A 12,551-nucleotide genomic window follows, 5' to 3' on the forward strand; every position below is an offset into this window, starting at 1 on the left:
GGACGTCGTCGGCAGGCTTTTTCTGAGCTTGTCGGATCAATAGGCTGTAGAGGTGTTTTTTTACGATCTTTAACGCCTTGGACACTCTTAAATTCTTGGAATTTATGAGGGAGAGATTCAGCTGTTGGGTTGAGCCTCTCGTGTAGCCCTCCAGAAGGATTTATAGCCTCTGGAGTGCAGCGAGGAGTGCCCCCCTTTGCAGTTGTTGCATTCTCCGGTCTTTTGATATCCTCTGCTAATGTTTTTAGCAGAGCCAGACGCCGGGAACAGCCTTAACTTCTAACAACATCCCAAAGAAGGAAGGAAGACTCTTGCAAGTATTTTAAGTTTTAAGTGGGGGGAAAAATCTTTTTAAAAAGAACGCTACTGCTGAGTTTCAGAGGCGTGGGCTTAGAACAAAGGATTCAAAATGGCGTTGATTTATAGTTGAAAACCTAAAGAAAATGAAAGCTAACTGCTCGCTGACAGCTGGGGCGGCTGAAATAGCTATTAACAACTTCTAAGTCAGTTTACATAACCTGACCTACTTGGAAGAGTATTTTGTGAGAAAGCTGGAAAGAACTGTCCTCCTTTTTTTTCTGTTAAATATGGCAACGGATCAAGGGGTGGTTTCCTCAACCGCTACAATGAATCTCCAGGACTTGAAGGATTTTATAGCCGAAGAACTTATAGAGATTAAACAAATGGTCCAGGACACTATAACAAGGTCCGATCAAATTGATAAACATTTGCAAACTATTGCAACGGGATTATCAGAGGTGGTTCTTAAAGTGGACAGCAAGATTGAGCAATTAGCCATGGACTTGGAAACCAAAACGAAAGAAACAGATTTGAAATTTGTGGGAATGGAAGGGAATATGCAAAGGATGGATAATGAGATTATTATGATACAATTTAGATCTATGGAGTTTGCTATCAGACTTAGGGGCATAAGAGAAAACCCTAGAGAGGATTTAAGAAAAGTTTGTGCAGACGCTCTGGCTACGTTATTAAAAATGAATGACCCCAGTATGATTTCAGCTAAGATCGACAAAATCTACAGAGTAAATTCACGCATAGCATCACAAAGGCAACTACCAAGAGATGTTGTGATATACTTTACTGAGAGATATTTCAGAAATGACATCTTGCAGAAGTCTTATTATTCTTGTCTTCAAATAGATGGGAACATGATTGGAGTTTTTAAAGAGCTACCACCAGCGATGTTAAAGTTTAGAAGGGATTTTGGATTTTTGGTAGCTGAGCTGAAGAAGAGAGAGATACAATATAGGTGGGATGTTCCAATTGGTGTTATATTCAGGTATCAAGGGGTAAGATATCGTTTGAATACAATAGATAAAGCTAGAGAGTTTTATTATGAAATACTCAAGGAAAGTGTAAGCCCTCCACGTACATCTACACCAACATCAGCAGACTTGAATGTCTCAGAGCAGAGGCTGTTTGAAAAAGAATCAGACAAACAAAGAAAGCAGTTGCCAAAAGAGAAGGAGGTGCAGGGTGCTGTAGGTGGATTTCGAGTGGACCCCTCCGGATCTCTGTTGAGCTCCTTCTTGGAAGAAGGACCGTCTATGACTCTCATTGAAATGCCGATACTTAAACCTGTGGAACAACGTGTTACTAGATCCACGACTAGACAGATGCTAGAATCTCACAAGCAGGTGGACCCCCAAACACAATGTGCTAAGAAAGAAGTTAAGAAGCAAACTGGAGCTATGGGAAGAGCCGGGCCGAAGATTAGTCTTGTGGAGAGAGATCTTCAGCAAATGCTTTCAACACTCCAGACAAGACCTAAAGATGCTTAAGCTATTATCTTGGAACGTGAATGGACTGAACTCTCCACAAAAAAGGAAAAAAAATATTTTATTATTTGAAGCAATTTAATAATGATGTTGTTTGTCTTCAAGAGACCCATATTAGGCTACAAGACCAGAAGTACTTAGTGAATTCAAAATTGGGAACACTGTATGCTGCCTCTAATTTGGTAAAGAACGACAGTGGTAGATATATAGCAATTGAACTTGATACAGACTTTGGTGCTATTTTGGTTGTAGGAATTTATGCACCTAACCAACTACAAGAAAGTTTTTACAAGATGCTTCATTTAAAAATCTTAGATTGGAATTTTAAGAGTATTTTAATTATGGGAGATTGGAATGGAGTGATTTCGCGAAGGATAGATAAGAGGACAACGACCAAATTCATTCAGCTTTTTTTGACCTACAAGATGACTTGAAATTAAAAGATGTTTGGAGGATACAGCATCTAAATGAGATGGACTTTCCCTTTTACTCTGGCCAGGCAGAACACCACTCGCCGACCTAGAGGTATCCCGAAGGCACCAAGCCGCGGGAACAAGGTGGGGGGCAAAGGTGCTTGTGTTGCTTGGTGCCTTTGGATACCGCTAGGTTGGTCAGCAGCACTGTGCCCAGCTGGAGAGGGGGGTTGCCGGGCAGTTGCTCTCTTGCGAGTGGGATCCTGAAGAGCCGGGCACAGCCTCAGGGTTGAACAGCAAGGGAGAATTAGGCAAGGGCAGCGTGAGCCTGCGAGTCGCGTGAGCGGGGAGTGGAAAAGCCGCTCGTGCAACACCCCTCTCCAGCCATGCAGAGCCCCATTCACTGACCTAGGAGCATTCTGAAGGTGCCAAGTCATGGGAGCCGGAGGGCGGCGAACAGGTGCTCCTGCGGCTTGGCGACACCCCTAGGTCAGTGAATGGATCTGTGCCTGGCTGGAAAGGGGGGTTGCCGGGTGGCTGCTCGTGAGCATGGTCACCTCATGGCTACTGTGTTGCTGCTCTGACAGCACAACACAGTCATTCGACCCTGAGGCTTTGCCTGACTCTTCGGGAGCCCGCTCGCAAGAGAGCAGCCTCCCAGCAATCCCAAAACAATAACCCCTCCCCTGATAATAAGACCCAAGCTATATTTTGTGGGTCAAAAGAAAATAAGACCCTGTCTTATTTTAGGAGAAACATGGTAGAAAAAAAAGTGAATTAAAGAGCATTATCACAATATTCAACATAGCAAAATTTGGACTAACCATTTATTTAAAAAGCAATTTATAAAATCATATATGTATTTATGAAATTTCTTTGATTTGATTTAACAAAAAATTTAGTGCAGCTTGCACTAAACATAAAAATAGGGAGACTCTGTTTAAGAACTAAAGTCCTGATATGAACATCCAAAATTTGTCCCCCCCCTCCCTGTTAGTTTAATGAATTAAAATTGATCATCATTCGTCTTCCTTACAACAGCCAGAAGCTGGAAACTGATACTTTTTCCACTGAAAGTGTACGGGGTTCTCAATAGGGCTTTTAATTTACATGTACTGATATAGGCATTTCTATTTTTAAAAACTGTATTCATCATTAGAGATTATTGAACAATTTGATATCTATCCATCCATCTATCCATCCTCTATCTATCTATCTATCTATCTATCTATCTATCTATCTATCTATCTATCCAACCATCATCTATACATCTATCATCGATCAATCAATCAATCCATCTATCTATCTATCAATCTATCTATCTATCATCTATCTATCATCTATATCTATCCATCCATCTATCCCATATCTATTTATCTATCTATCTATCCATCATTATCTATCTATCTATCTATCTATCTATCTATCTATCTATCTATCTATCTATCTATGTATCTATCTATCATCCATCTATCTATCATCTATCTATCTATCTATCTATCTATCTATCTATCTATCTATCTATCTATCTATCATCTATCATCTATCTATCTACAGTATCTATCTACAGTATCTATCTATCTACAGTATCTATCTATCTATCATCTATCTATCTATCTATCTATCTATCTATCTATCTATCATCTATTTATCTATTTATCTATCTTCTACCTACTTAACTATCTACCCACCTATCATCTATCTATAGCAAAATTTAGAAAATATTAGAATCTTCATGACTTATTGGAGATAGTTATCTTTAAACAGAACTGAACAATGTATGAATAAAGACTTCTTACCTTTACACATTGGCCTCTCATTAGTATCACTCCAAGTTCCATTTGTTGTACACATTATGAGTCTCTGGCCCTCTAAACAATAACCAGGGCTGCAGCTCAACATGATTAGTGCTCCAAACTCATTCACTGACCCAGAAATCAGCCTCCAGATGACGTGTTCTGAAAGCCGACTTTCAATGCTGGGACAAATCACAGCTGTGAAAGAAGAAAAGTCCGGCATTAAGGTGTTTTTTTTAAAAAATATTTCTCAGAAGAGGAATCATTACCTAGATGCCAGTAGATTTTTCCTTGTGAAATTGAGCATGCTATAAACATTATTCAGCTGCATGTTATAGTGCCCATCATGTTTCTTTTAAAAAAAAATACTAATAGGAGAAGCTGCTTTTAAGTTTAGACATGGGAAATCGTAGCTATCCACAATTCTTGCAATGTTTTTATTTTATTTTAGAAATAATTGTTCGTTTTAAAATTTAAAGCATGCTATGATGAAGCAGTATTGTTCTTTGATGTATAGGATCATGGCCAAATTCAGTGGAGACTAGAAAAGAGTAAATTCCTGCCTAATGAGTAATGCAGGTGCAATTTTTAACAATGCATTTATCTCATGAAATTTTAAATTGTATGGCAATTCCTTTAAAATGTTTTTTTTAAATATAATCTATTCAGTTCTTTGTACACACGTCATCACTATTACATTTTTACATTGAAGAAAAGTGGGATTAAGGTTCATATGCCTGTAAATATGGAGATAAACAAATAACGATGGCACAGAAGCCGATGAACAGAAGAGCATTCAGAGACAGAGAGAACAAAGTGCCTATGAAAATTGTGAATGTGATAAAGTATCATAAGGAGGGTTGGAAAGGAGAGATTGAAATGAAAATGGATTTTGAAGAATCTTTGCTGGGAACTGACACTATTTCACTAATTAATTACTATGTGGCTGTTTTTGATAAATTGCTCTTCTATTATTTTACAGTGGATATTTTACTGTATTTCTACTGATATATATATATGAATTGCTGAGGTTTTATTTTAATTATGACAGTGTAACCATAAAATAAATAAAACCAAGTGGCCTATCATCTTCTCTTTTGCAAACAAAAAAACACATCTCTTTTCTAACCACTCCAGGAGCAGAAATAAAAAAAAAAAGTCTTCAAGTCAGGTATTTGAGCTTTCCAGATACCACAGGATTTTTTCCCTTTTGGGGGATTTTCACTGTCAATCATTGACCAAAAAGCATATTAAGGATGCAGAACCTTCAAGAATAATCGAGGATTTTTTTGGCTGAAGAAATGCCAGTCGAATTATATTTATAAAGTGTCACCTCATCCTATCTCATGCCTACAATGAAAAATACTGCAATATCCTTATGCAGAATATCCTTTTCTCCCTTTTACTATACTGAAGTGATTGTACATTTTTGGATAAGGAATCATCTTACAGTGCTAATAGGTCTATTTTTAAAATTTGTATAGTTATCCCACTTTTCTGGCTCAGAATGGGGAAAAATGGTTCTTATATATTTTTATCTTCACGATGACGTCGTAAGATGTGCATATCTGGAAAATGTGACTAGCCCAACATTATTAGTGTGACCTTCTCTCTTATACACTCTTAGCATGGTAGATAAATTAAAAATAAGGGAAGAATAAAAAGACTAAAGCATAATAATTAATATAAAGCACTGTTCATAGATACTTGCGACATTAGAAAGTTCTATGTGCATTGTTATCTTTTAATATTTTTGGTAAATTCTTCTGATTTATCAGAACTACTTAGATTCTTGAATTAAAATACAAACTGTTGAATAGACACCATATTTAGAGCAAATTATTTAGATATCTATCAGTCTTCCTTTTGTACATCACAGACACCACTGACACTATTTTTACACATGAGATCAGATTCAGGAATGTCAAATTCATCTACATGAAGAGAGAGAAAAAAAACCTGTCCTTTTTCTATGCTGATTTATTTCTGCTGACATTCTTATGAACTGATGTGTACATTCATGTACAGTGCATCAAGCGTATAGTACTTTAATCATGATTACACACCATATCACTAGAATAAGATTGCTTTTCTATATTCATATATATAGTCAAAACTGGATCCAATCCTGATTATTTTTAAATCTTGGAAATATATATCATTCTATAATTTCTAGGAGTTTTGCTAGAAATTTGCCTTGCTATCCTGTCAGAACTGATGGTGTAATTTTATGATGCAATTAATGATATTAAAAACTCCAGCATTATGGTGTAATAACATTTAACAAAGGCTATTTTTGTTGCATTCCTTCCTGCTGCAATGCTGCATGTCTCATGTAGATTCCAAATTGGGCCCATATTCTTATCTAATAAAAGTCACAATGTATTATAAAAGTGATTTTTTCATTAATGGTTCATTATTAGGAACCTGTCTCTTTCTCTCCATTTTTTCACACTGGAGGTCCCCGGGGGGAAAAAACCCAATAATTTTTCTGTTTCTCGCAGGCAAAAAACCACCATGTGTCATTTTACTGCCATGTTTTTTGAAAATTAATATACTTAGAAAGTAGAAATCTATCATAAACAATAACTAATTTCTCTTTTGGAATAGAATTAACTATAAATAGAATTACTTTGCTACATGTCTGCTTTCAAACTTTAAGAAGCTGATATGTGTGTGTGTGTGTGTGTGTGTGTGTTTTCTTCCTACAAAAAAAAAGAACTTAGTTTCAAGAAATTTATAGAATGGTAAACAATAACCGCATAATAAAAACTGAGTTGATGTGGCATAGACATGTAGTACAGGAGAGACTCGGGTTTCTGCATAGATGTTCATTAAGTAATCTTTGATATATATTTTTTCCTCATGTAAGGAATATTTAGCAGATGTTATAATATATTTGCTGATAGCCACTCTTCATTCCGCATACAGTACACAGTTTGATTGATAATTATCTGTTTCTACAGGAAAACAAGAAGGGGATGCACTTTTATCATCAGCTGAAATTGGCAAGGTTTGTCTTGCTAAAAGACAAAATAAGGACAAAAGTGTTTACACAATATGCAGAATAGAAATATCTGATGACATCAGGGAATAAGTTTGTTTTCAGGATTACATAAAAAAATAGTTATTATATCAACCTTCCTACTTCATCCAATAAAATTGGCAGCATGTAAACCATGCAAACTGCACAAAAAAGAGTCTGTGTGATTCCTCTGCTGTATAAGGATTCCAGAAACACTGCAGAAAGAAAGGTTGGGGGGTATCAGCTTTGTCACTGAAATCTATCTGAGAAGAATGCAAAGAAGGAAGTATCAGTGGGCACTCCTTTATCCTACCAGGATGCCAATTCCAACGTTTAAGGATTGCACATCCAAAGAATACTTCCAAAGCAAATTAATTCCCAATGTGTACGAAATTCAAAAGTTCCCAAGTACAGTTGGATATGAAGTAGATCAATGAAAGCAAGTAAACAGGAAAGGGAAACATCATAATTGTAATCTCAATGTTTTTAAAAAATGAAACAGGGTAGTTGTGATGTATGAAATTTATGTTTTCAGGTGAGTTTTTCAATTTCAATTTCAGTGGGTTAATATTCACTGATTATCACTGAAATTATCTGAATGGACATCATCATGGCATGAGAAATGCATTTTCTAGCTAATTTTCTACTAAGAATAAAGTAATTCTTTGCTAAAGGAGTACTAAACAAGATATGGAAATGATTTAGTTTTATTTATTTATTACATTTTTATGTCACCCGTCCGATTGATTCAGTGACTCTATGCTGTTTTAGAGGAAGTCATTAGAGCAGTGTAAAATATTGTAGTGAACAGTCAGAAAGATAAACTAAAACTTACTCTACAACACTGTACTGTTTTTAGTTTTTTAAAAAATCCATACTTACGTTTACAGACAGGTGGTCTTCCTTTATTACTCCACAATCCATCTTCTTGACACACTGCTGTTGTTTGTTGACTAGATTCTAGCTTGAAGCCTTCATTACATTCATATATCACTCTGCTGCCCAAAATAAATTCATTACCCCAAACGGAACCATTTCCAGGAGATTCTGGAATGCCACAGTATACAGCTGAAAATGGGGATTAAGGGGAAAAAAGACTCAGAAAGTTATCATAAGTATGATTCTTTACTTCTGTAGATTTAAAAAAAAACTATATGTGTGTTACAGGCATCATAATGCTGCTTAAAAACACCTTTTAATAGTTGTGCAAAATATGATATAACAACAGGGATCTTTGAAAAGATACAGGTACCACAACTAGTATTATTTTTCTACTCCATATTCCATAGTTTTTCACTCTGTTTTTCGCAATTTACTGCTTCTATTAAGTTAAGAGAAATGCATTAACCAATCTTGACTTCCTTGATTTATTTTTAAATACATTTAAGTAGTTTTTCCTATGTACTTGATTACATTATTCCCTGTAGAAGATGACCAGGCTGAGCCCAAAGGATGGGTCAAATGTGTCATAAGTCACAAGTCCCTGTGTGCTCTCAAGAAATCTAAGTCCAGCTCATCTTGAATGACTTAATTATTTCCCTTGGTCAGATTTTTATAGTAAGTTTAAGCTTGCATTAAATCTTTATATTCATTTGAACTGCCCAAATCTTTTGATTTACCTGGGGCTTGACATTCTCTTTGTTCAAAAATTACAGTTTGTGGCCATATATAAAATTCAGGAACCATTTCTGAAATGGCTGCACCACTTAATTGGAACTAGTAACTTGGTTAAGTGAAGTGATCACTAAGTAAAACTGTGACTGTTTTTATTATCTTGTTTACACTTTCCTTTGCTTTATAGACCTGTGAAGGTCACATATATGTGAGAATTGGTTGTAATGTTATTTTTTCATCATCAAACTTTTAAGAATAAAATGTATTGAATATCTCACAGTGTTATATACACCGTTCAGCAAGGGGACTGTGTACATAACTCCATTGCTATATTGTAATTGCAAATAGTCATTGAAATAATCACTAAATGAGAATTACCTATACTATTGCACTTTGAAACATTTCCATACATTATGACATAATAATGTAGCCAATTAGACAATGGTACTTATGTGAATAATTTAAAGATATTACTATTTTACCATTTTTTACAAACTTTGGTGTATAATTTGTTCTGCAATTTGTGCATATAACATGCATTTATTCTTAATGGTTTAGCACCAGACTTAGTCTCATTAAACTTAGTTAAACTTTGTTTAGCCATGAGAAATTTAAATCTACTGATTTTAGTAGATTAGCATTAAGGATTATTCTATATCCAATTAAATATTCGGAAATATTAAAATAAACAATCTAGATCGAATAGCCATTGTTATTTTCTTCAGATATAATTATTCCAAATGAACTGTCAGCTCTGCAGTTTTTGCTGCTTTTAAAAGTAACAGCAGTAACAATAAATTATAATACCTTGGAAGAGAGTAAGTCCTTTGTGCTATAGTAAAACGATTATTAGCTGTCACTTGACCAGATGAGATTTTTTTTTTTTTTGGAAAAAAAATGCTTTTGATCTAACCAGCTTAACCCAAGCAACTAGAGATGTGTGCCTATGAAAATTCAAACTGTTATAATACAGGCAGAGAAAGGAACTACACGATTTTTTTTTATAATAATGAACAGAGGCACATAAGATTCCAATCACTGTTTATAGTACAATCATGGTGCTTAATTACAAGTTATACCAGAGGAATCAGTACTACAACTTCATACATAATGAAATTTCCTGCTCTGGAGAAAAATCCCAAAAAGTATGGAAAATAAACTAAAACAAGTCTATGCTGATCAGTTTCATGACACTGGTGAGAAGAACAACATTATCTCCTAAAAATGCTGGGAACAAAATAATTCTGTGAAAATCTGTACTTTAAACACAATAGGAAGAAAGTCAAGTATAAGTCAAGTATGGTTCATCCAATGCAATTCAAATTTTGATACAATTTCATCACTTATTAGCATGGTTATCATCTGCAGAAGGCTCAGACATTGTCAGAGTTCTGTGACAAGTAAGCTGTCCTTCAGAACTGGAAGCCAGTTTTCAGTCCATGTCAATCCTGCCTCTTAGATTATTTAACATTAAACATGGAAATTACATTTTGGGAAATTTAAGATGGCAGGAAATAAGGACTGAGTGAGAAGAGGATATACTCTTGTTCTAAAGTGCTATTTCTACCTTCCCAGAGAAATAACACTACATATTACGGTAGGTGGCAGAAAGGAGAGAAAATTTAAAGAGACAAGGGTGGCAGGAGGAAAATTGTTTCTTGGGTATATAGGCAGGAGGAAGAGGTGTTGATTGGGATGAATGCAAAAGAGAAGCATGAGAACAATTTATTACAAGGCATGCTGAAGATTTCAAATAAGGTAGCTATGATGAGGGAGATTACAGGTAGTCTTTGAGTTATAATGGCAATTGGGACCAGGATTGCCATTGCTTGTGACATCACATGACCACAATACTTAGCAATAGCAATGTGGGGAGTCATGGTTGCTGTTGTAACCCCAAGACAAGCAGATTGTTCAGCGGGATACAAACCCAGGTAAGAATCATGGGAGTAAGGGGGGCGAGGAATCTTGGAGGCCCAGCATAGGTTACACAAGAATTAAAGGTTGCTGCAGTTTGATGTGAGGTCAAGAAGGGCAGGGAAACAGGATGTAAGGTGTGTGCATGTGTGCAAGTGCAGGAAGGGCCAAGGAAAGAGGGCACTGCTGGTTGCAGGTGAGTGAAGGGGAAAGGAATATATGGTGCATACAATGAAGTCACGGAGGGGGTAGGTAGAAACTTACCTGGATGACTTGTGGGAAGACAGCAGAGAAGGTTGGCAACTATAATCACATGGCCTTGGAGTGCTGCTACGGATCATAAATGTGAGCTGATTCCTAAGCACCAAAATTTTGCTTATATGACTGCCGGGGAAATGTAATGACCCTAATTTCAAGGAGCATTCACAATCTCTTCATTCAGTGCAATTGTAACTATAAACAGTCACTGAACAAATGGTCATAACTCCAGGATTGCTATTCATGTTCAGTTTGCAAACAACTTTGCAATTAAGATTTTTTTTCACAAGTTCCTTTCACAAGCCAAGTTAGGTACAGGTAGAGGGTGTCCTATACCTGTGCCTTTAATAATAATAATAATAATAATAATAATAATAATAATAATAATAATAATAATAATAATAATAATAATAATAATAATAACAACAACAACAACAACAACAACAACAACAACAATAATAATAATTTTATTTGATTAGCCGCAACCCTCTCCCGAAGGACTCGGGGCGGCGTACAATCAAAACAAGTAAAATACAGATAAAGACAAACATACATACATAAGAAACAAAGACATATGCGTGTGCATGGAGGAGGTAGACTAATGAGTGAAAACAATTAAAAACACAAATTAAAAACACAATTTAAAATGCCATTAAATAAAATTAGTGAATTAAAAACCCGTCAGGAGCGTTATGAAGTTATGGTTGAGCCAGGCCAGCTATTTGGAATAGGTGGGTCTTGAGCTTTACACGGAAGGAGCGGAGGTCAGTGGTGGTCCTAATATCCGGAGGGAGGTCATTCCAAAGGGCTGGGCCCGCCACAGAGAAGGCTCTGCTCCTAGGCGCCGCCCCTCGGCACTGTCTGGTGGACGGCACCTGGAGAAGTCCCTGTCTGTGCGAGCGGATGGGTCGTAGGGATGTATGTGGCAGAATACGATCCCGCAAGTAACTAGGTCCTGAGCCATGGAGCGCTTTAAAGATCGTTATCAAGACCTTGAAGCGCACCCGATAGACCACAGGAAGCCAGTGCAGCTCGCGCAGGAGAGGTGTCACATGGGAGTACCTAGTACTCCCCATAATCACCCGCGCGGCCGCATTCTGGACCAACTGCAGTCTCCGAGTGCATTTCAAGGGAAGCCCCATGTAGAGAGCATTACAGTAGTCCAGGCAAGACGTCACCAGCGCATGGGTGACTGTGCGTAGGGCGTCCCGGTCCAATAGGGGGCGCAATTGGCGCACCAGGCGAACCTGGTGGAACGCCCCGCTGGCCACGGCTGTCACATGGTCATCCATTGACAGCCTGGCATCCAGGAGGACACCCAAATTGCGCGCCCGCTCCACGGGGGCGAGTTGAATGCCCCCAATGGCCAGAGATGGAATTAACTGGTTGAACCGGGGGGCCGGAACCCACAGCCACTCCGTCTTGGAAGGGTTGAGCTTGAGTCGGTTTTCATCCATCCAGACCCGTACGACTTCCACACACCGGGACATCACTTCGACGGCCTCGTTGGGGTGGTTCGGGGTGGAAATGTACAGCTGAGTATCATCAGCGTACAGATGATATCCCACCCCAAAACCATGGATGATCTCGCCCAGCGGCTTCATGTATGTGTTGAACAGGAGTGGCGAGAGGACCGACTCCTGTGGCACCCCACAAGTAAGGGGGCTTAGGGTCGACCTCTGCTCCCCTGCCAACACACGTTGCATCCGGCCAGAGAGGTAGGAGCCGA

At 37.6% G+C, this 12,551-nt stretch overlaps 1 protein-coding gene across 1 annotated transcript in view; it reads right to left on the reverse strand.

Moving 5' to 3' along the window:
- Positions 1 to 12,551, reverse strand: part of CSMD1 (CUB and Sushi multiple domains 1) — a gene marked incomplete at its 5' end in the record, with an annotated part of 1,188,747 nt that overhangs the window by 61,325 nt on the left and 1,114,871 nt on the right. The window contains 2 exons of the mRNA XM_081942958.1: positions 4,012 to 4,206; positions 7,916 to 8,101. Coding sequence (XP_081799084.1) covers positions 4,012 to 4,206; positions 7,916 to 8,101 — 381 coding nt within the window. The remainder of the gene's footprint in view (positions 1 to 4,011; positions 4,207 to 7,915; positions 8,102 to 12,551) is intronic.

Source organism: Natrix helvetica (genome assembly GCF_964273705.1).
Source record: "Natrix helvetica genome assembly, chromosome: 2".
NCBI lineage: Eukaryota > Metazoa > Chordata > Lepidosauria > Squamata > Natricidae > Natrix > Natrix helvetica.